This window comes from Triturus cristatus, chromosome 1_2 (genome assembly GCF_964204655.1).
Source record: "Triturus cristatus chromosome 1_2, aTriCri1.1, whole genome shotgun sequence".
NCBI lineage: Eukaryota > Metazoa > Chordata > Amphibia > Caudata > Salamandridae > Triturus > Triturus cristatus.
Genome location: NC_140580.1, coordinates 948,200,274 through 948,225,344, shown reverse-complemented (window position 1 = coordinate 948,225,344; position 25,071 = coordinate 948,200,274). Strand labels below are relative to the sequence as shown.

The 25,071-nt window shown below is 51.8% G+C and overlaps 1 protein-coding gene across 1 annotated transcript in view; it reads left to right on the top strand.

Annotated features, from left to right (window-relative positions):
- The window catches only part of CDK5RAP2 (CDK5 regulatory subunit associated protein 2), a 723,544-nt gene that overhangs the window by 259,590 nt on the left and 438,883 nt on the right, over nucleotides 1–25,071 (top strand). The window contains exon 17 of the mRNA XM_085609970.1: nucleotides 5,681–5,778. Coding sequence (XP_085466096.1) covers nucleotides 5,681–5,778 — 98 coding nt within the window. The remainder of the gene's footprint in view (nucleotides 1–5,680; nucleotides 5,779–25,071) is intronic.

Sequence of the window (25,071 nt, the reverse complement as noted above, 5' to 3'; positions counted from 1 at the left end):
GACAAATTTGCAAACCCTTGCCAACTAGAGACCCCCATTTCTAACGATAGCTATACACAGCATATTGCAGATGAATAGCTATACACAGCATATTGTAGATGCTATACACAGCATATTGTAGATGGATAGCTATATGCAGCATATTGTAGATGGATAGCTGTACACAGCACATAGTAGATGAATAGCTGTACACAGCATATTGTAGATGGATAGCTGTACACAGCATATTGTAGATGAATAGCTAAACACAGCATATTGTAGATGGAGAGCTGTACACAGCACATAGTAGATGAATAGCTGTACACAGCATATTGTAGATGGATAGCTGTTCACAGCATATTGTTGATGGATAGCTGTACACACATATTTTAGATGCTATACACAGCATATGGTTGATGGATAGCTATACACAGCATATTATTGATTGATGGCTGTACACGGCAAATTTTAGATGCTATACACAACATATTGTAGAGGAATTGCTATACACAGCATATTGTTGATGGGTAGCTATATACAGCATACAGTTGATGGATAGCGGTACACAGCATATTGTAGATGGATAGCTGTACACACATATTTTAGATGCTATACACAGCATATTGTAGATGAATAGCTATACATCTATATTGTAGATCAATAGCTGTGCACAGCATATTGTAGATGCTATACATAGCATATTGTAGATGCTATACACAACATATTGTACATGGATAGCTCAACACAGCATATTGTAGATGGATAGCTATACACAGCATATTGTAGATGATTAGTTAAATACAGTTTATTGTAGATAGGTAGCTAAACACAGCATATTGCAGATCGATAGCTATACATTGCATATTAAAGCTTTAAACAGAGTTCTGCTCTTCTGTGATCTAGCTCGGACTGTGCTCTCGTATCTGTTAGTTGAAACCCCTCGATGTTAAACAACTGTATTGTTGGAAGCTGCCGGTATAATTTAAAATATGTTTGACTGATATGAAGCACCAGTTATGGACTCATTCGCGCCTGAAGCCTCTACTGAGACTTTGCATTTACCTTCGAACAGGGTCTCATAAAGTGACCTTTTGAATACATTTGAATAAGATCTTGTTTTCCATTTTAAATTATTTTTCTATATGTTGAAAAACAATCACAGTTTCATACTCAAAGAAGTGAAAATTAACTAATTTTACAGGCAAATAACTTTTTCATCTGTTAGCCATGTGGACCACCAAGCAGTCTTCAGTCTGCATTGGCCTATATCTGAATACCAGAACCAGTTAAAATGTAAGATCCTCACTGCGCATGGCCCAAGCGGTTAGTCCCCAAAAAATATTAAGCCATCTAAAAACAGTAAAAACAATAAGTGGACAGCTATACACTTCCTCTCATTCTCTGCTAGGAAATCAGTCCTCCAAGTACTCATCACATATAGGCGGGACTAGGCAAATGCCCTGTATCTGGGGCTTCCCAACTATCTGATCAATAGACTTCACGTAGTCCAGAACACAGCAGCCCGCATTTTTCTTAACCTTCTACCGAGAGCGCTGTGTCCCCCCACCTTTGCGCTCACCACTGGTGTCTAATAAGGAAGAGGATCCTGTTTAAAGTGCTGATCCTAGTCAACAAAGCGCTTCATCACACAGGTGATGGCTACCTAAGCGCGAAATTAGTTTTTAACTCCCCACTTGGAACATGCGATCAGCAACAGCCTTCAGGCTAGGATTCCTAAGAAAAGCCACACTGGAGGAGGGGGGCGGGCCTTCTCTTATCTGGGTCCTTTAGCATGGAATAAGCTCTCACTTGAGTTACGCTCTGTGGACTCCATCCCTCTGTTCAGAAAAAGGTTGAAAACGTTGCTTTTCATACAAGAATAGAGGACCTGTCAAATCCTGTAAAGCTATCTGTGAGCGGGGAGCCTGGACACTCCTTGGAGTGGCTGCGCGCTGGATAAATCTCATTTTGTTCATTCAGCTAGTTAATGAGCTGCCTCATGGCATATTTTTCACTCAAAAAGAGTTTCTAGTTTTGCCCCTTAAATCCTCATTATGAGTTGCCCGTTTGTGGCTTTGGTAATTCCAGCCCTCTGAGACAATATTATTGCTCAAAACGGTTGTTCCAGGGGCATGCAAAGCCAGTCCATTTTGAGTTGCACCCTGAGGGTTCATTTAGGAATGGGGAATATTCAAGGAAATTATATTGAAGGCATCCAATTCCCTGGATTATTCCTCATTCCATATTACTCGTAATCCTGATACTGTCTGTTACAAGAGCATCAACGTTTGTGAGTTTTTCATAATTGAGCCTCAAGTGGCAGAGTTTCCCAAGACTTGGAAATGACAAAGTGTTTGATTTACACAATTTCAAAGTATCACCGGGTACTTACCTCCCTACCCCCCCCCTTTTTAGGTCTCGCCTAGTGATGCTGCGCAAAAGCGCTGCCATCGCTTTGCGAGGCATGCAGTATACACTATAGCTGGGAGAAGCTCCGCCCACTTTCCATCTATAAGTTTCATTGGCTCCCATTATAAATTGAGCATTCTGATTGGTTTTTAGCTTCGTAGTCCCGCCTCCTGACGGCCATGTCGTCATTATTATTCTTCCGAGGCTATCAGCCCCTTTACTGTAGAAACCGTTTTCTTCCCCTGCCTCTAAACGTTCCCTCCCGCAGTCCGTAATTTTTTTCACCACAACCACCCCCCCACCCCTTCCCATTCGTGCCTTCTTTAAGGCCCGCACTTCTGTTTCCAAAGCAACAGGGCTCGCGTAAATACGAGTCCCGTTGCATTTTCAGTGCTTGTTTATTTTCTGATTGGTGGCCCAAATTGCACTCTTTGTTTCACATGCGCGCGATGCCTTACATCGTACGCATGCGTGACAAATCAGTGCTGTTTTTTCCAATTGACTGTGGGAGGCAGAGACAGCGCAAGCAGCGGCCGAGACAATGCTGGGAGAAGATAATGAGCATTTTCCCGGCCGCTGCTTGTGCTGTCTCTGCCTCCCACAGTCAATTGGAAAAAACGGTACTGATTTGCCATTGGACAATGGCAGTGTGTAGTGTCTTTTCAGCCCCATGCAGTTTAGCTTTTACATGGTGCTTATTGCGACGTCTCGGGCTCATGCTAAGTGCCTTAAAATCACAACCCTACCACTACCGCTGGAGCGTCTTGTGACGCTGCCTTATGCCAAAACTGCGGGGCGTCAACTCACAAATGTGAACAGATCCCTAGGGGTGGCGGGAGGATGTTCCACCACGCAGTCTCAAGCGACAAGATCCGCTGTCTGAAGCAGACCGACACTGTCAATTCACATCACGGTTGCGGGACAAGGAGAGGCGTTTGCTAAGCACAGATAGGTCGAGCGCGTGCATCACCTGTTGCCTGTGTTCTGTTTTTTCTATGTAGGAAAAGGGCAGGGTTTTGTGTGGCTTGCTTTTTTTTTTTGTTCATCGAGCCAAGCGAGTGAGCGTAATATTGTAATGCACAGTTAAAATGTTTCAGCCCTGAAGGCCAGTTATTGAAACTACCATATTTCACTTGATTTGCAGCATAGAGAACGGATAGAAATTCTTTGACTTATTTTTGTTTCTATTATGCCTCGTGTCCGTTGTTTTGGTGAATCTGTTTTTGACTTCTAATTCTGAAACATGTTACGTAAATATTCTTTTGCAGCTTTAACTCACTGTATATTGATTTGCTTAGCACATGCCTGCCATCTAGTGGTTTTATCCAGTATATTTTAACATTTATAGCGCAAAACACCCTCGGTATATTGACGGAGAGTTACACTTGTCAGGAACTTCACCATTAGCTCTCGTTACACTCATTTTCAAAGGATCACTGGCAACTCTCAGGGTTCAACAAGGCTGCCTACCATTCCCCTGTCTCTCCATGTACTGAAACGAACACTACTCCTACAGTGATCAACTTTTTGTCCCGGCAGGTAAGTTCTGCAACACCTATCTTTGTCAATCCCAATCCGTCTACAAGAACCTCGAACAGCTGTCCTTCCGAACCCTAGTAGAACAAATCCAATCAGTTCGCACTGTCGGAATTCAGAGCTGAGCCTACTATGTGCTCAGGAAGTTAGTTCTGACTGGTGCATGGGTAAAGGCACTTGCTCTACAAATTCTGGTTTGCTATGCCCAGGGCATTTTGTGGAGTGCTGCACAGGCAATTCCACGCAGAGAGAGAGGGAAAAGCTAAGGACTATGACTTTCAGACAAGAGACTGTCCCTCATGCCGCACCTTATCACCCACGGACCTGCCATGTGTGTCAATGCTGCCAATGATTAGTTGTTGCCTATTACATGTAATGCTCTTGTTTCACTCTCGAAGCTTATAAAGTTGTGTTTTTTTAAAGGTATAAAAGTTTGTTAGACTGTGACATGGCTTGCTGTTTGTAAGTCACACATGCTTAGAAGGGTAGTACAAACACTACAGGAACATGGATAGGTGTAACGTCGTCGATTGGAATGTCCGTGACCTGGGAACATATGTAAAGAGACACAGGGTGCTGTCAGTCCTGGGTGAGGCTCTACTACTCATGTTACAAACCTGTGCGCACAGACGGAACGCATTTAAGGGTAGCACGCCGCAAAAATCAGAAATATTGAACTTTCACAAAACATTACTAATCATGGAATGCGGAGTGCATTCCACCACCTTTCTCGAATTAAGTCATTCCTGGGCAGACATGACCTACACATAACCTGCCTTCAACAGACACACCTGGTTAACTTTGCAACATTATTGTCTAGAAAATGAAATACAATCGGAATTGTTCGACTTCAATACACGATGGGTGATGTTTGCATGCATGACATGTTGACGGTAATGCGACGTGCGACACGAGGGCCGAGTGAGTGATGAATGTTGAACTCTGATTTATCTCCTGAGTACTTTGACTGTTGCTTGCCCCAACCCCCCCCCGGTGGTCCATGGCTTGGCCATTTGACATCCTGGCTCCCGTGGCACCAAGGCCTTCTGGCATCGAGGCGCTTTGATCTGTGATCTGGGGGAGGGGAGTTGGTGAGCTGTCACACGCTGCTGAGCAGGGCGCAGGGTGCACCGACTATCAAAGGGGCGTGGACAATGTAATTAAGGGCATGGCTTAAAACACATAAGCTAAAAATATGTGCTTAGCATAGTGTGCCACCTGACTTGTATTTTGCTGTTTCTGTCATTGCATCCAGACATATGATACAACAAGTAACATCATACCTACAACAAGTCAGGACTATTGGCTTTGTCAATGGTTGTTAGCTGCACAAGATAATCAAGCAGCAACTATGGCTAGTAAAGCCCCGGTGACACCACAACAATGTTGCTGCTTCTGAGTTTCAATAAGTGAAGTGGCAATTTGAAGTATGCGCTATTCAATAGGGCGCCGTCACTCGCATCAGCGCTCGGAGTTTTGTGTTTTAAAAAGCAGACACATGGGAGATGTAAGAAGCAAGGATTTCCCTTCCCCCACAACACTCACCTGGCATGACATCATGCCGTAACTCCTCCACTTATGAGAAGTGAGCAGTAGGCTAATGTGCTGCATAGCTAAATACATATAAGGTCCCAAAGGCGAGACCGTTTGCATTGCAAATGCTTGTTTTAACCGTAATTAATATTTCATTGTTCACATTTCATGAGTATATTCAATTACAGTTTTTGATTTCAAATGTATTTTTTGTTTAACACAGCCCGACATGCAAGCCCAATATGAAGAGCTGGTTTTTACCTTAAAATCAGAGCATCATATATATTCTTCGTTCAAGGAATCCGTAGAGAAGCCGGGCAGGTGAGCGTTACGTTTTTTATTGCTGCAAATCTGTGTCAGACTTCAGAAGCACTTTAAAGTAGATACTATCAGACGAGATGATGAAAAACAAAAATAAAAAGTAGATTGGCATATATATTTGTTTTTTTTTTACTGCACGTTGTATTTGTTGTGGATTTGTAAGTATCAAACAGAATAAGATGAGTGTATAAGCTTCTAAAATTACCAAATCATATGTCTACATCCTTCTAATGTTATGATGGAAGTGTACCAATAGTTTCTATGGAAGGGGAACAGAGCATTTTGCCCAGCAAAGTGAAATGATGATTAACAAAACCAATTGTTTTGCGATAATTGTTGATTACGTATGTATGTGGTTACATAGATGGTCATTTTGGGTGTCAGTGTGTGAATAGGTGAAATGAAGGATTGTTGGATATAGAAATTGCTTTTAAAAATAATTTGTTGTGGCAGAATACAGATAGAATAGAGTAATATGACACAATAATTGGAGCAATTGAAAAACAATGTCATTTCACTGTCCTAACCCTAGTACAAACGTAACAAAATGACAACCTACCTAATGTCGAACACCAACAATCCCAACACCATTAATCAACCACTAGTATGTTAACCTGATCCATAGATATTACTTACTGGCGGTTGCCGGTAGGTAGTTATAGTTAGGATGTAGTTTCCCTAGGAAGAGCGTTTTTTATTTTATCAGTAACTTTTATGCCGTTTGACGAATCTACGCAAAGTTTTTAAAACTAGTTCGCCGCTCACTTCAGCTGCTGTCTAAAAAGTTGCGAAGTAATCCGACAAGCATTTTCCCCATGATAATTTCTATAGGAACTATTAAACAACGCTACAGCCTGAACGTCTGGAATTACACCAAATCTGGCAGAAAGGTAGCTGTTGGTGCAGAAAGCGACCTTTTTGTTAAATGGCGTAAATTCGTTCAGTATTTGCTGACTTATTTAATGAAATTTCCAGTTGTATATTTAGGGACGCTGTGGATCTGAGACCCCTGCTGATCTTGTGCTGAGATCTGATTGGCCACTAACACTTCAAACCAGGAAAGTTGCTAGCCATCTTGTGACTTGGTTGAACTGAGTCACAGGAAAAAACATTAAACACCACAGGGACGCCGCAAGGCCAAAAAAGCATTTAAAAAAAAAGAAGAACATCACCATGAGTCACTCTGAATCCGCTAATCCCGCCAAAAGAATTTTTTTAAAACAAAGGGTGGTCTCTCACGCTTTGTTAGGTCGAGGACTACCGGTCTGCCGAAGGCAGAACCGGAAGTCGGAGATTTAATGTTTTCTAGAGTGGCTATTTAGCCCGCCTCTCTTTTAGCTTCTCCTCCATTGGCTGGCTTCCTAAACGGAGGCCAGCCATTGGAGGAGAGAGCCGTCCCTCCAAATAGGCTCCGTCTTTTTCAGATTCGGGGGCCTGTTCCTTGCTGTTCTTTCTACTTTTTAGCCACGCCCTTTCTCAGGCGTGTTTTTCTCTCCTCCAGCCACTGGCAAGAGGAGAGAAAAAGAAACACGCCCCCGAATCTGAAACCGCCGCTGCGTTTCTCCGAGGCATTTCTGCTTCGCCTCGGAGAAAGGCGGCGGCAGTCACGGGCTCTCCTCCAAATGTGTTAACTAATATGTTCATTTGAAGCAAGCCAAGACTACAACACCCAGGATGCATTCATTTATCAAATAAAAATCCATTACTGTACAAGCGATGCTCTTTCGACATAGAATGCCCCGGACCTTGGGTAAGGTGTGTTCCTATTAATGTACCACCTAAACTTTTAACATAAATTATGATGGCCGGTGTTGGAAACAGCCCACTCCCACTCCGCAGGGTGGTGGTGGACTCCCCGAACACACTGTGGTAGCTTGGCTCGAGTGGTCAGGAAACAGGCACCGTGCTAAGCATACAATATACCCATACAATAACCATGCGTGCATCCGTTCCAAAAACGACTCTACACCGTAAAAATTATGAAAATATTCTTTCTTTATCTTTTTCTCTTAGTTGCCGATTGGAAAAATAAATAGGTCAATCACAATATACAAATTTCAATTAGTGCAGGTCAAATAAATATTGGCTGTTTGATGAAATAAATAGGGGTGATCATAAATAACAGGGCATAAATACAAGTGCAATATATACAGACAATTAAATACTTTGAGGCAATAAATACTGTACCAATAAATATTGTACACCAACAAGTCCTGTGGACCTATAAATATAGTGCAGCAATAAATAGGTAAAAACTCAATAAATACAGTACCCCCCAATAAATAATTAAAAGTATACAGCAACACTCATATAATCAGATGACTCTTCAATTCTTAAGGGCTGATTTGGCCCAGGCACAGCTTGTAGGGTTGTGGAAGGCTTGAGGGGGGGGCTACTCCCTGGCTGGGACAAGGCTGAGGCCTAAACTGAGGTAGATCAAAGGGGGGAATACCAATGCCCTGGCTTTCTCTCTCCACACAACCTCTCTAGGTTAGTCCCAGTTCACCCCTGGCACAGTCAGGTTGGTTTCAGCACCTCCCTAGCCCCTTAGAGCAGTCTCTCAGGTCTCCACAGGGCCTTAGGCGCCCCCTACTCCACTTACTGCCCTTTTTCTGATGTTCCGACGCCGCTGGAGTCGTGTCGACGCCGTGAGGCGGTTCCGGTTCGGTCTCGGCGGCCTCGGCACAATGTCAGTTCTTTGACGACGCCGGTAGGCGGTTCCGGTCCGATGTCGGCGGCCTCGGTTCAATCTCGACCTCCGATTCGACGGCGTCGGGCAGTCTCTACTCGGTGTCGACTTCGGGCGGCTCCGGTCCGATGGCGCTCTCGGCTCCGATGACGTCGGCCGGCCTGGCCTCGATGTCGACTTCCGGCGACTCCGGGGTGCGATCCTCACCCCCGACCTCCGGTGCTCCTCCTCTCAGGTTCCGGGCGACTCCGGAGTGCGATCCTCACTCCCGACCTCCGGTTCACCTCTACCTCGGTCTCCGACGACTCCGGAGGGCGGACTTCACTCCTCCGATGACGCCGCTCGCTCGACCTCGGTTCACTTCCTCCTCGACCTCTGGTATTCCTCACGACCTCCGTCGGCGCCCTCTCACGACCTCAGGCGGCTCCGGGTACGACGTCTGCTTCTTCAGTCAGCGCCGCTTCTCCACCTCGGGCTCCAGGTCTTAGGCTACTCGACGCCGGACTCCAGGGAAACCAGTTTCCAGGTCAGGATCTTGCTGCTTTCTGCTTCTAAGGCCTGTTCCTGCTGTTCAGGTCCTTAGGATGAGTTTTTCTGTCTTCTTCCCACACAGGGCTACAGGCTGGGATCCATCAGTAGGGACAAGTATCAAGGGTGGGTTTATGGACCCCACTCCAGGCACAAGTTTCCACCCCTGCTGCTTCACTCCTTCCTCCTTTACTGTTGTGCTGCTCTCTCTTCACCAGTCAGGTGCCAACTGCCAGCTCCAACTGCCAACACTCTCTCTCAACTCCCCAACATTCCAAACCGCCTCCAACTGTCACAGAGTTCTGGAATCTCCTGGAATGTTCTGGAAGGTGCTGGTAGGTTCCAGTGGATGCTGGTGATGTCACAGGTGGCCACCATTTTGTGCTTCAGGCCCTCAGACAGAAGTTTCAGGGGTAGGTAAAATGGCTCCCTGAATCTGCAGCAACACTAAAAAGTCTGGTGGTTCCCAAAAAGGAAAAATTCAAACAGGGTTTGAGGCAAAAGTGGGACAAAATAAATAATGATGAGGAGGGACCACCCAAAGGGCTGACAGGTCTAACACGCGTCCCCCCCAGCTGAAAGTGGGGAGAGCTACCCAACCCCTTGGGAGTTCTCATCACTAAGGCGGAAATACCTTGAGAGACCGTCTGCATTGGCGTGGTCCACTCCAGGCCGATGTTCCACCTGAAAGTCCATCCCCTGTAGGGAAATAGACCACCTCAACAACTTGGGATTCTCCCCCTTCATTTGCATCAGCCAACGAAGGGGTCTGTGGTCGGTCTGAACCAGGAAGTGCGAGCCAAACAGGTATGGCCGCAACTTCTTCAGAGCCCATACCACTGCAAAGGCTTCACGCTCTATTGCACTCCACTTCTGTTCCCTGGGAAGTAGTCTCCTGGATAGGAAGACCACGGGTTGATCCAGACCCTCTTCGTTGAGTTGCGATAACACTGCCCCAATGCCATGTTCTGATGCATCTGTCTGGACAATGAATTTCTTGGAAAAGTCTGGGGCCCTTAAGACCGGGGCCTCGCACATGGCTTTCTTCAATTTCTCAAAGGCTTGCTGACAAGCCTCCGTCCAGACTACCCGTCGAGGTTGTTTCTTGGACGTGAGCTCCGTGAGGGGGGCTACGATGGTACCGTACCCCTTCACGAAGCGGCGGTAGTATCCCGTGAGGCCCAAAAATGCTCGGACCTCAGTCTGTGTCTTGGGGGGTTCCCAGGCCATGATGGCCTCGATCTTCGCCTGGAGGGGTTGCACCGCTCCCCTACCCACCAAGTGTCCAAGGTACACTACCGACCCCTGCCTGATCTGGCACTTGCTGGCCTTGATCGTCAATCCAGCTTGTCTCAGGGCCTGGAGAACGGCTTGCAGGTGATGCAAGTGATCCTCCCAGCTGTTACTGAAGACGGCTATGTCATCCAGATAAGCAGCAGAGAAACTCTCCATTCCGGTGAGGATCTGGTTTACCAGGCGCTGAAACGTGGCAGGTGCGTTCTTGAGCCCAAAGGGCATCACACAGAACTGGTAGTGGCCATTGGGCGTGGAGAAGGCTGACCTTTCCCTTGCTCCATCAGTCAACGAGATCTGCCAGTACCCCGAAGTAAGGTCAAAGGTACTTAGATATTGGGCAGCTCCCAGCCGGTCAATCAATTCATCCGCCCTAGGGATCGGATGAGCATCAGTTTTTGTCACTGAATTCAGTCCCCGGTAGTCCACACAGAACCTCAGTTCTGGTTGGGCACCCGGTGGTGCAGCTTTCGGTACTAACACCACCGGACTAGACCAGGGGCTGCTAGAAGGTTCAATCACTCCTAGCTCCAGCATCTTAGTGACTTCACTATGAATGCTGGCCTTCACCTTGTCTGACATCCGGTAGATCTTGGACTTCACAGGTGGGCTGTCTCCTGTGTCCACGTCATGGACGCACAGGTGAGTCCTACCCGGGACAAGGGAGAACAACGAGGAGTACTGCCCCAGGACCTGGCGACAGGCCTCCTGCTGTTCAGGAGTTAGAGATGGGGAGAGAATCACTCCCTCCTCCGACCCATCCTTCTCTTGAGACGCAAACAGATCAGGGAGAGGCTCGCTTTCCACGTCCTCTCCTCCGTCAGTCACCATCATCAAGATGACTTCGGGCCTCTCGTGGTGGGGTTTGAGGCGGTTGGCATGCAGCACCCGCAGGGGCTGACGAGGGGTCTTCAGGTCCACCAAGTAGGTAGCCTTACCCTTCTTCTCCAACACCTCAAAGGGTCCTGACCAGCGATCCTGGAGGGCACTAAGCTCTCCTGGTTCGATCACCCACACCTTCTGGCCAGGCTCCAACTCCACCGGGTGAGCATTGTGGTCATACCACGCCTTCATTACTGCTTGGCTGGCTTCCAAGTTGTCAGAAGCTTGCTTCCACAACTTAGCCATTTGGCTCCGGAAGGCCAGCATGTAGCTCACCACATCCTGGGGGAGCTTTCTGGGAGTTCTTTCCCATCCGTCTCTCACCAGGTTAAGAGGTCCACGTACAGGGTGCCCATACAGAAGCTCGAAGGGGCTGAAGCCCACTCCCTTCTGTGGCACTTCCCTGTAGGAAAAAAGTAAACAGGGTAGGAGGACGTCCCATTTCCTCCGCAGGCTTTCAGGCAGACTTCTGATCATGCCCTTCAAGGTTTTGTTAAACCTCTCCACCAGACCATTGGTCTGGGGGTGGTAAGGAGTGGTGAACCGGTATGTCACTCCACACTCCTTCCACATTGCCCGCATGTACGCTGACATGAAGTTGGTCCCCCTGTCGGACACAACTTCCTTGGGAAAACCCACTCGGGTAAAGATTCCCATCAGGGCCCTAGCCACAACAGGTGCTGTTATGGTCCTCAGAGGTATTGCCTCTGGGTACCGTGTGGCATGATCCACCAGAACCAGGATAAACCTGTGACCAGCTGATGTTGGCGGATCTAACGGTCCCACAATGTCAATGCCCACCCTTTCAAAGGGGGTGCTAACGACAGGAAGTGGTTCCAGGGGAGCTTTCAGCTTCACCCCTGTTTTCCCACTGGCTTGGCAAGACACACATGTCCGGCAGTAGGTATCGGACGACACTTTCATCTGAGGCCAATAAAAGTGGGGGACAAGACGGGCGAAGGTCTTGTCTTGCCCCAGGTGTCCTGCCAATGGTATCTCGTGAGCCAACTCCAGAAGGAAGGCTCGATAACGTTGAGGAACTACCAAGGCTCGTGACGATCCATGTAGGGGTGCCTTGGGTTCACTGTAGAGGAGGCCATCCTCCCAGTAAACACTGTAGTTCCCTTCAACGTTCCCTGCTGCCTGGGCTTCGGCCTGTCGCCTCAGCCCCTCAAGGGTAGGGCACTCCCTCTGGCCCTGGCAGAATTCCTCCCTGGACGGGCCTCCCTCCACGTGCCACTCGGCCGGGATGGGTAGGTCCTCCAGGTTGGTAACGTCCCCCTCCGCAGACTCCTGGTCCACCACCTCCGGTGGCCTATCCGTCCTACGGGGTGGAGACGCCGAGGCAGGCTCCTCCTGTCCTCGGTTCTTCCCTTGACTGGCAGCTGGCTGGGCCTTTGTTCCAGGCTCCAGCCGAAATGAACTCCCTCTTCGGGTAGTCGCGGACCTTGTGCTAACACAGGCCCAGTCAGGTGTACCCAGCATCTCGGTGTGAGTCCGGTATTCCACCTCCTTCCAAGCGTTGTGCTCCATGTCATTCCCCAGCAGACAATCGACTGGCACGGCAGGGCTTACGGCAACTCGAAGTGAACCTGCAACCCCCCCCCATTCAAAGGGAACCTCGGCCACGGGATAGTGGCCTGTTCTGCCGTCAGCCATCGCGGCTGGGTGGAGTACATCGGGAATTACCTGCTCTGGAGACACCAGTTGGCTACGCACCATAGTCATACTGGCTCCTGTGTCTCTCAGAGCCTCCCCTCTTTGGCCGTTGATGGTGATCCACTGCCCATACTTTGCGGTATTTGCGGGCACCTGGATCTTAGGAACCATCTCCCGTTCTCCCAGGGACACTAAAGTGACACCCGCCCACTCCCTTCCCTTAGTTAAGGGCATCTCCTCCCCGAGCACTACACTAGCTACTCCGGGGGTCTTTCCTCCAGTGGGAGGGGGTGGTCGTTTCTGACACTTCGGATCTCCTTTATAGTGTCCAACGCCACCGCACTCGTAGCAATGGACAACCCTTGGCTGCTGACTCTGGCCAGGATTAGGGTTTCTGGGTGGGTTAGCCTTAGAGGTGAATCCTGTTCCCTTCCCTTGGAAGTTATTTTGGGGGCCTTTGGAGAACTCCTTTTTCTTTTCCCCTCCCTCTTTCTTCTGGGGGGCGCCCTGTCCGGCCTTTTGAGTATCCCCTCCAGTCCCCCTTGTGGACACCCGGGTACTAGCCCAAATGTCCGCCTCCTCAGCAAGCTTCCGGGGGCTGGTCAGCTTGCTATCCACCAGGTGTTGCCGCAGTTCAGGGAAACATTTCTCGAGTAGGTGTTCCTTCAGTACTAGGTCAAACAGCTCCTCGTAGTTCCTTACTTCACTGCCCTGAATCCAACCTTCCAGTGCCTTCTTTGCATAGTCCAGGAAGTCCACCCAATTCTGTGTGCCCAGTTTGTGACTACCCCTGAACTTCTGTCTGTACTTTTCAGGTGTTAGACCAAACTTTCTGATGAGCGCCAGTTTCATGGTGGGGTAGTGGGTCTGCTCATCCTCTTCGAGGGCCAATAAAGCATCCCTACCAGCTGGAGGCATGTACTTATACAATCCCCCTCCCCAGTACTTCACTGGAACCCCATGGGCCCTCAACGAGACCTCATAGGCTGCTAGCCACTTGGCGATGTCGTCACCCGCCCCATAGCTAGCTACTATGTCCTTTGGCAGGTAGGGTTTGGATTCCCTGGTGATTTCTTGGTTTTGGCTGCCACCATTAGGAACAGGTTGTGCCCCGATTCTCAAAATCTGAAGATCTATTTCTTTCAGTCGCAATTCATGGGCCATCCTCTGCTCCTCCTTTTCCTTCTCCAGCTTTGCTAAGTCCCATGTGAGCTGTCTTTTCTCCCTCCGGTCTGCTAACTCCACTTCAGACAAGCCCCCGCTAGAGGCACGGCTGCCCCCCCTAGAAAGTGTCCTGGGCCCTGCGGACAGGTTCCCCACCTCAGGTTGGTACATCTCAGCCCCCTCGGGGTCAGGCTCTCCATCCCTGTCTTCTTCCTCAGCCTTGCTTTCCCTGCGTGCCTCCCCCCAAGCCCTTAAGCTGGTTTGGAGTGCACCCTTCTTTGCTCCTGGGGGACAGTACACCCCCTCCCGCTGGCAAAACTCCCTGAGTTGGGCCACAGTGTACGTTTCTAGATTTTCTAGTACAAACTCCATCTTGCCCACTCAGGTCAGAGGACAGGTTTTGTGCAGTAACAATGCAGGGGGGTACCTTTAATAATACCTCCTCCCACCACCAGAGTAAATTTGGAAAAAACAAAAACCCACAATTAGGAAGGCCGCTTTGAGAAAACTCCCGGTGTAGGCCTATGGACTACCCACAGTTATTGTTGAGTATACGTAGGCACAGCTCTATCCCACCACTGAACACCAATTTACGTTGGAAACAGCCCACTCCCACTCCGCAGGGTGGTGGTGGACTCCCCGAACACACTGTGGTAGCTTGGCTCGAGTGGTCAGGAAACAGGCACCGTGCTAAGCATACAATATACCCATACAATAACCATGCGTGCATCCGTTCCAAAAACGACTCTACACCGTAAAAATTATGAAAATATTCTTTCTTTATCTTTTTCTCTTAGTTGCCGATTGGAAAAATAAATAGGTCAATCACAATATACAAATTTCAATTAGTGCAGGTCAAATAAATATTGGCTGTTTGATGAAATAAATAGGGGTGATCATAAATAACAGGGCATAAATACAAGTGCAATATATACAGACAATTAAATACTTTGAGGCAATAAATACTGTACCAATAAATATTGTACACCAACAAGTCCTGTGGACCTATAAATATAGTGCAGCAATAAATAGGTAAAAACTCAATAAATACAGTACCCCCCAATAAATAATTAAAAGTATACAGCAACACTCATATAATCAGATGACTCTTCAATTCTTAAGGGCTGATTTGGCCCAGGCACAGCTTGTAGGGTTGTGGAAGGCTTGAGGGGGGGGCTACTCCCTGGCTGGGACAAGGCTGAGGCCTAAACTGAGGTAGATCAAAGGGGGGAATACCAATGCCCTGGCTTTCTCTCTCCACACAACCTCTCTAGGTTAGTCCCAGTTCACCCCTGGCACAGTCAGGTTGGTTTCAGCACCTCCCTAGCCCCTTAGAGCAGTCTCTCAGGTCTCCACAGGGCCTTAGGCGCCCCCTACTCCACTTACTGCCCTTTTTCTGATGTTCCGACGCCGCTGGAGTCGTGTCGACGCCGTGAGGCGGTTCCGGTTCGGTCTCGGCGGCCTCGGCACAATGTCAGTTCTTTGACGACGCCGGTAGGCGGTTCCGGTCCGATGTCGGCGGCCTCGGTTCAATCTCGACCTCCAATTCGACGGCGTCGGGCAGTCTCTACTCGGTGTCGACTTCGGGCGGCTCCGGTCCGATGGCGCTCTCGGCTCCGATGACGTCGGCCGGCCTGGCCTCGATGTCGACTTCCGGCGACTCCGGGGTGCGATCCTCACCCCCGACCTCCGGTGCTCCTCCTCTCAGGTTCCGGGCGACTCCGGAGTGCGATCCTCACTCCCGACCTCCGGTTCACCTCTACCTCGGTCTCCGACGACTCCGGAGGGCGGACTTCACTCCTCCGATGACGCCGCTCGCTCGACCTCGGTTCACTTCCTCCTCGACCTCTGGTATTCCTCACGACCTCCGTCGGCGCCCTCTCACGACCTCAGGCGGCTCCGGGTACGACGTCTGCTTCTTCAGTCAGCGCCGCTTCTCCACCTCGGGCTCCAGGTCTTAGGCTACTCGACGCCGGACTCCAGGGAAACCAGTTTCCAGGTCAGGATCTTGCTGCTTTCTGCTTCTAAGGCCTGTTCCTGCTGTTCAGGTCCTTAGGATGAGTTTTTCTGTCTTCTTCCCACACAGGGCTACAGGCTGGGATCCATCAGTAGGGACAAGTATCAAGGGTGGGTTTATGGACCCCACTCCAGGCACAAGTTTCCACCCCTGCTGCTTCACTCCTTCCTCCTTTACTGTTGTGCTGCTCTCTCTTCACCAGTCAGGTGCCAACTGCCAGCTCCAACTGCCAACACTCTCTCTTAACTCCCCAACATTCCAAACCGCCTCCAACTGTCACAGAGTTCTGGAATCTCCTGGAATGTTCTGGAAGGTGCTGGTAGGTTCCAGTGGATGCTGGTGATGTCACAGGTGGCCACCATTTTGTGCTTCAGGCCCTCAGACAGAAGTTTCAGGGGTAGGTAAAATGGCTCCCTGAATCTGCAGCAACACTAAAAAGTCTGGTGGTTCCCAAAAAGGAAAAATTCAAACAGGGTTTGAGGCAAAAGTGGGACAAAATAAATAATGATGAGGAGGGACCACCCAAAGGGCTGACAGGTCTAACAGCCGGCATGCCTTTTCCAACAGAAATCACCTAATAAAATGAATACACAGAAACCTACGTTCAGATTTGCAATAAATTCAGCAGAAATACATCCGCTAAACTGGCAGGAACGTACCATTATTGGAGACAGGGGGCGGGGAAGGGGGACCTGGAAAATCACAGCTGCACGCGTCTCCCCTAGAAGCGCCCCCATTCTGTCTAGCACAATTATGTGTCATCATTTCGCCGTTCTCTGTTGCTCCTAGCCTCCCCATTCATGTTTCTATTTCCTCACCAACGATGCACGTGTTGCTGTCTCCACCCTTTTCCTGGAGTTGGACCTGCCCTCCCAGGTGCAGATAACCAGAGCTGAGGCAGACAAGAGTCGGGAGCTGGGTGTCTGTGAGGCAGCGGTGTTTAGTGAGCTAGCACGGAGTTTAGTCGGGGTGTATGTTTGTGGTGGGGATAGTTGTACTGGTAGTGTCCTGCTAGTGTGGGTGGGGCAGTCGTGCTGCGAAGGTTAGAGTTCCTGGTGGTGGTCCGATACGTGCAAAAGTAGTTTCAGTGGGTCGGTAGCGGTAAGAGTGGTTGACAGACGGTCTGTGCCTCTTGTTTTTCTCGCCTTATGCTACCGTGTGCCAGTCTGTGGGGGTATGTTGCTGTCCGCCGGTGCATCTGCCACTTGCCCCCGTGGCACCGCCTTCAATTCCGTCCTGTGGGCCGTGCACGTCCCTCATTGACTCCGAGCTGAACAAGGGGTGGGCCGGAGTGTAAGGGGGCCATGGAGTGCTGGAGCACGCAGCGCAGGGGGCGATCGACGAAGATTGCAACGGGAACCTACAGCTGGGCAACGCTCTGGAGGAAGGTAAGGCGAGCACAGTACTGTGAACTTCCTTGGAGACCGGGCTTCGCGCACAATGGCGCTGTATCACTTTAAATGATTAGATAACTCAGCGGGTTGAGTGCTAGCTGCTGGTTTATTTCTGTAACGTGCCGGTTATAGGTGTCAGTCCTGATAGGGGCGTCACGGACGTTCATCTTTGCAAGGTCGACCAAAAAACCTCCAATCTGAAAGAAACACGTTAGTTAGATTCCTCACCTTAGAATATCCCCAGGCGTCAGACTGGATCCGGAAGATTTTTCGTCAGCAATACCCCTTGCGGGTCGCTAGGCGTCGTCTGCGGCTCCGCGTCCGTCGTCGTGCGCCGGGATGACGTCGTCGGAGTACTTAGACGCCGCCCTCGCGCGCTGACGTCAGTTCTTCTTTTTTCCGCGCCAGTAAGCGCAGATCCGGGAGAGCTACCCCTTTTAGTCTTTTTTGACTAAATCTTTTTTGATCATTTTTGATCCTTGTCTGTCGACATCTGGTGCCGGTAGGATGCCTGGGTTCAAGGCTTGTGAAGATTGTCATCGACTGATGTCGGTGACCGATCACCACCGCCGGTGCCTCTACTGCTTAGGCCTCGACCACGATGCGGAGTCGTGCAACGACTGTCAGGCCCTGACTTCGAAGGCTAGGCGGGAGCGGTCCCGCAAGCTTCTCGAGCTCCGACACTCGGCTCCGCGTCGTGCGCGATCCCGGTCCAGGAGGAGGTCCAAGGATCGCTCGCGGAGCCCTAGCCGACGCCACCATCGATCGTCGGGCTCCAAGTCGTCGGGTAAGTCCAAACACTCTAAGAAGTCCAAGCGGCGACATCGCTCTTCGGACTCCCCTCGCCGGTCGCGCGACTCGGCCGAGGGTCCAAGTGGTTCCACCCCCGCGGCTCCGGCGGAGCCGCAGGCGCCGCGTCCGCCCCCATACCTTCCGGTCCCTGGGGCTGACGCGGCGCCGGCGGAGATTAGTGCCTTCCTCTCGGCCATGAGGAGCCTGGCCCCGCCGTCGACGCCCGCTGGCGCGCCTTCGGGCCCCGCGGACTCGACTGGGCGACCTCGCGTGCCGGCGGCTCCGGCCCCGGCGCCGTCGACGACTCCGGTCTCGACGCCGCAGGTCCCCGCGGGGCCCTTGCCTGGGCCCCAGTCGACGCCGGTTGACCTTGTCACTCCTCCACCGGCGCCGACGCCTGAACCACCGACGCCGTCACCGGCGCCACCGACGCCGACGCCTGTGACGCCGACGCCCCGGTTTAGCCCTCATCCGGACCCGACGCCGGCACGGCGTCCGCCGACGCCGCATCCGACGCCGCTTGAGACCTACCATCTCTACAGTCCGGTTCCGATCATTCCTCCTGTTTATCAGGAATCGGAAGAAGGGGGCGACTGGGAGGGGTTCGAGGACCCTCTGGCTGTTCAGTCACAGCTTTCTCAGGACTGGGCAGATGAACTGGGGGAGGCCAGCGGGCTGGACACCTCGCCAGACGCTGGATTCACTTCTCCTCCGACCGTGGCTTCGGAGGAGGGTGCAGCATTTTCCGTGGTGCTGCGCAAGGCGGCTGAGGCCCTTGGGCTCGAGTTGCCTGCCGTGGCTGTGAGGACCAACATCCTCACTGAGGTGCTTCAAACCTCAGCAAGCTCCACTGAGCCTCTGCTGCCGTTCAACGAGGCCCTCACTGACGTTCTGCAGGGCACCTGGTCCAAGCCCTCCACAGTTCCTCCTGTGGATAGGAACGTTGCCAGGCGCCACCGCCCGGCTCCGGGCGACCCCAGTTTCCTGTCACAACACCCCACCCCCGAGAGTCTGGTTATCCAGGCCTCTACTTCCCAATCCTCCTTCCCGACCGCTCCGCCGGACCGGGATTCCAAGAGACTCGAGCAGTTTGGCAAGAAACTGTTCTCGTCCCTTAGTTTGGGCCTGCGGTCCTTAAATACCGCCTGTCTCTTGGACCGTTATTCCCATTCCCTGTGGGATACGGTGGAGGACGTGCTGCCCCTGTGTCCGGAGGAGGTCCGGCCGCGTCTTACCCAGGCTTTGGCCGATGGGAGGGATGCAGCACGGCACGCCATACGATGTGGGCTTGACACCACGGACTCGCTAGGTCGGGCGATTTCCACCACGGTGGCGCTCCGCCGCCACGCCTGGATGCGGTCCACGTCATTTTCCGGGGATGTCCAGAACACCCTCATGGACATGCCCTTTGATGGCACTCGCCTGTTTGGTGAGAAGGCGGACAGTGCGCTGAACCGCTTTAAGGACTCCCGGGCTACGGCCAAGTCCTTGGGCCTCTCGGCTCCGCGGGCGCACACCTCCGCTTTTCGCCCCTTTCGTGGCCAAGGAAGGGGCGCCTCCTCACGTCCGCAAAGCCACCAGCCGCAGAACCAACCTGCGCGCGGTCGCGGACGTGGCTTCCGCCGTGGCGGAAATGGAGGCCGACGTGGTCAGCCCACATCCACCCCGGCAGCATCCGCCTCAAAGCCTTCCTAGTCCGAGCTTTCAGGCCCATACCACGCCAGTGGGCGGCAGAGTTCGCCATCACCTGCTCCACTGGCGGTCCATAACATCGGACAGGTGGGTGCTGCAAATCGTCCGAAGGGGCTACTCCCTCCCCTTCGAGACGACCCCTCCAGCCATGCCACCGCAGCACCACCGTATCTCGGGGGATCATTTGGATCTTCTCCGCGAGGAAGTTTCGGCTCTCTTGGCCAAGGGGGCCGTCGAGCGCGTTCCGAGTCCAGAAGTAGGTCGTGGTTGTTATTCCCACTACTTTCTGGTTCCCAAGAAGGGCAAGGGGGGCCTGCGCCCTATCTTGGACCTCCGGAACGTCAATGCCTTCCTCCGAAAGGAAAGGTTCAAGATGCTAACGTTGGCTCAGGTTTTAGCTGCCCTAGACCCTGGAGACTGGATGGTAGCGTTGGACTTGCAGGACGCATATTTCCATATCCCCGTCCTGCCGGCCCACCGGCGTTACCTGCGGTTCACGGTGGGCCAAGAGCACTTTCAGTTTACCGTGCTCCCCTTCGGCCTCACCAGTGCCCCTCGGGTGTTCACGAAAGTGATGGCGGTGGTCGCAGCTCATCTGCGCAGATCAGGGGTCCCAGTCTTCCCCTATCTCGACGACTGGTTGTTGAAGGCGGGCTCGCCCCAGGCAGTCGTCTCCCACCTCCAGACTACGGCGGATCTCCTGCATTTGCTGGGGTTTTCCATCAACGTGCCGAAGTCACACTTGAGTCCCTCTCAGAAGCTCCTCTTCATCGGAGCGGTTCTCGATTCGGCACAGTTCCGGGTCCATCCACCGGAACAGCGGGTCCGGGATATACAGGCCCTGATTCCCATCTTTCGGCCTCTATCCCGGGTTTCGGTCAGGCTAGTGTTGCGGCTTCTGGGGCTGATGGCCTCCTGCATCCTACTAGTGCATCACGCCAGGCGGCGCATGCGGGCTCTGCAGTGGGACCTGAAGTTTCAGTGGGCCCAGCATCACGGCAACCTGTCCGACCATGTCTTGATCTCGGAGGGTACTGCACAGCAGTTGCAGTGGTGGCTCACGGACCGCGAGTGGGTCAAGGGCAAGAGCCTCTCCCTTCCCCAACCGGAGCATGTCGTAGTGACGGATGCGTCCCTCCTGGGATGGGGTGGCCATATGGGAGAGGCGGAGATCAGAGGCCTCTGGTCTCCGGCGGAGTCTCGTCTCCACATCAACCTGCTGGAGTTGAGAGCGATCCGGCTTGCACTGAAAGCCTTCCTTCCCTCTGTCAAGGGAAGTGTCGTGCAGGTGTTCACGGACAACACCACCGCCATGTGGTACTGCAACAAGCAGGGCGGGGTGGGGTCGTGGACCCTTTGTCAGGAGGCTCTGCGCCTCTGGACATGGCTGGAACACCAGGGCGTCACCCTAGTGGTTCAACATCTGGCGGGCTCTCTGAACGCCAGAGCAGACGAACTCAGCCGCCGGTGCATGATGGATCACGAATGGCGTCTGAACTCCGAAGTGGTGCAAGGCCTCTTTCAGCAGTGGGGAGAGCCTTGGTTAGATCTATTCGCCACCGAAGAGAACGCGCAATGTCAGCAGTTCTGCGCGTTGGAATTTCCAAGGCGGCACTCGCTCGGCGATGCTTTTCGTCATGAGTGGAGTTGCGGTCTGTTGTACGCCTTTCCGCCTATACCACTTCTGCCCAGAGTGCTGAAGAAGATCAGGCGCGACCGGGCCCAAGTCATCTTGGTGGCTCCGGATTGGGCACGAAGATACTGGTATCCCGAGCTACTCAGTCTGTTGACCGATCCCCCGATACGTCTGCCCCTTCGGGAGGATCTTCTGTCGCAGCAGCAGGGGACGGTCCTCCACCCGAACCTGTCCAGCCTCCACCTCTATGCGTGGAGATTGAGCGGCGGCAGTTGATGCCATTTGACTTGCCTCCTGAAGTCTGTGATATCATTCTGGCAGCCAGGCGTCCCTCCACAAAGTCGGTATACGCCTGCCGGTGGAACAAATTTGTGGCATGGTGCACAGCAAAGGCTGTGGATCCCCTTTCCGCCCCTCTTTCTGAGGTTCTCCTCTTCCTTCTTTCCTTGGCCCGGCAGGGCTCTGCCCTGGGCACCCTGAAAGGTTATCTTGCTGCCATCTCCGCCTTCTTGCGGCTTCCTGATCAGCCTTCTCTTTTCAAGTCCCCTGTGGTTACACGCTTTCTCAAAGGCATTACACACACGTTCCCTCCTGTCCCTTTTGTAATGCCTCAGTGGGACTTGAATCTGGTATTGACATTCCTGATGTGCGCTCCCTTCGAGCCTCTGCACAATTGCCCTCTTCGTCTTCTAACTCTAAAGACTGCTTTTCTGGTAGCCATCACCTCGGCTAGACGGGTGAGTGAGCTCCAGGCTTTATCTTCAAAGCCTCCTTTTCTATCTGTCCATCCGGACAAGGTTGTCCTTCGGCCTCGTCCCTCCTTTCTTCCTAAAGTGGTGACTCCATTTCACCTTGGGCAGTCTGTCACCTTGCCCACCTTCTTTCCGCCTCCGCATCCTTCCAAAGAGGAAGAGAGGCTCCACCGTCTGGACCCAAAACGTGCGCTCTCCTTTTATCTGGACCGCACGAAACCGTTCCGGGTGGACGACCAGCTTTTTGTTGGGTACGTGGGCGCTAAGAAGGGGAAAGCTGTGCACAAACGAACCATCTCTAGGTGGGTCGTTTTGTGTATAAAAATCTGCTATTCCTTGGCTAAAAAGGACCCTCCTGTTGGGCTGCGCGCCCATTCTACTCGGGCCACGGCGGCTACTACTGCCTTGGGACGGGGAGTCCCTTTGCAGGACATCTGTCAGGCGGCGACGTGGGCTTCGCTACACACGTTTGCCAGGCATTATTGCCTTGACAGCCAAGTCCGGAGGGATGGCTTCTTTGGCCGTTCTGTCCTCCAGGACTTTCTGGTGTGATCTTGGTTCGCAGACCCACCACCGGGGATGGTATTGCTTGGGTATCTATTCTAAGGTGAGGAATCTAACTAACGTGTTTCTTTCAGATGAACAAGTTACTAACCTTCGGTAACGATGTATCTGTAAGAAACATTAGTTAGTTAGATTCCTCACCGACCCTCCCATCCTCCCCGTTCTGCGAACTGACATCTAGGGTTAAGGTTGTCCTTTCAGGCCCCTAGATTTTATTTTTGGCACCAGTGTCGGTCTTTGCATGGCTCTGCGTTCCTGGCGCGGAAGGCTATGTACAAGAACTGACGTCAGCGCGCGAGGGCGGCGTCTAAGTACTCCGACGACGTCATCCCGGCGCACGACGCCGACGACGGACGCGGAGCCGCAGACGACGCCTAGCGACGCGCAAGGGGTATTGCTGACGAAAAATCTTCCGGATCCAGTCTGACGCCTGGGGATATTCTAAGGTGAGGAATCTAACTAACTAATGTTTCTTACAGATACATCGTTACCGAAGGTTAGTAACTTGTTCTTTAACTTCTATAATTGCAGGCTGCTCCTAGACTAAAACGGCGTTAGAGAACTGTTTGGAAGTGTGGGAATCAGCCCCTCCTTTTCAGGTTGGGTGTTCTTTTCATGGTGTGTGTGTGTTTTTAATTCTTTAGTTTCGGCTTGTGGGTGGGGTCACGGCTCTGTTCCCTGATTATGCTTTGTAACGCGGGGTGCTGCTGGTTGCACCGGTGGAGGTATCTGCTCTGTCTGGGTGACGTTACACGGTGTGAGATCAGAACTTCAGGCCTTGGGTTGTCTATGGCATCCTGCGGGGTTGTGTTCACCCGTACAATGTGAAACTTGAGGCACTGTTCCTGCTTACACTGTGAAAAGTAAGGGTATGCCCCACATTACACTACCTCACTCTCTATCTAACTCACTCTCTCTCACTACCTCACTCTCTATTTCAATACCTCACTCTCTCTCTCTATCTCACTACCTCACTCTCTCTCTGCTAATGCAATAGGTATCACATATGCAAAAGAAAGCTAATGCTAATAGAAATGACAATGCCATTTATTTAGGGATACAAAAATGATTAAAAAAAAATAATGAGCAATACCAATAGCTCTAACTATAATATTGCCGAGACCATTGCATTGTAAATGCTTGTTTTTAATTGGCTCCCGGGTGGGCCAGGTCCTGGGGGCATTTGCACATATGTAGGAGGGGTGCACAGGGCCTCCCTCCTAGGATCCCTAAAGCCCAGGGGACCTCCCTGGGACATTTTTCATAATTTATGCAAGGGTAGCCCTCATGACAAACCCTGCACCCTGGGGACTTCAACCTCCCCAGGGCAAGTGGATTAATAATGCGTGGGGGTGGGGTGGGCAACCGCCATCTCCTCAAGGCAAAAATGACACAAGTGGGGGGGGGGGGGGGGGGGGGGGGTTGTGGGGCCATGCCTGGTAGCAGCTCCCTCGGTCGAAAAGCAATGCTGGCTCTCTTAGGACTCGGGGATCCGGCTGAGACCGCTTTGGCATTCAGGCTCCTCCTTGGTCCCCTACGAAAACGACTGAGTGGGACTGGGGCACCCAGTATAGAGGACGGGCCTGGGGATGGGTCCCTTGGGCCAAAATCAACCCGGGGGAGGGGAGGAAGGCTCGCCCCACTCCCTATAAATTCTAATAAAAGAAAAGGCCGGGCTCGGGTGATGAGGTCCCCAGGGCCGAAATCAACCCGGGGAGGGGGGCCATGTGGCCCCCTCACCCATTGAAAACAAGTCTGGCCTTTAGGATAGGGTCCCCAGGCTGAAAATGGCCCAGGTTAGTGGGCCACGCAGCCCCCCTCCCTTAAAATAATGTAAAAAAGGGGGGGGGGGAAACCTCCCGCAAGTCGCCAAAGACCACGCCCTCTTCACCACCACTCTGCAAATGTGCCTCCTGGTGCACAGCGAGTTGGGGGATTAAGTCCCCTTGGGTCCAGAGGGTCTTGGGGGCCAACAAGCCCGCCTGCTACTTCCAGTAAGTCCCAAACAGCGGGATTGCTGAGAGGTCTTCAGAGGCCACGCCCCCTTGCTCCACCACTCTTCAAACGCGCCTCTTGATGCACTGCTGGTTTAGGAATAAATTCCACTTTACTCCTGAGGCCCTCAGGACTAAAGTGCCCCCCGCAGCCCAGAGGATCACCACCTCCCCGGGTCTGAAAAAATTAATGTAACTGGTCCGTCGCTGACAGCTCCCACCAAGCAAAAGCAAACA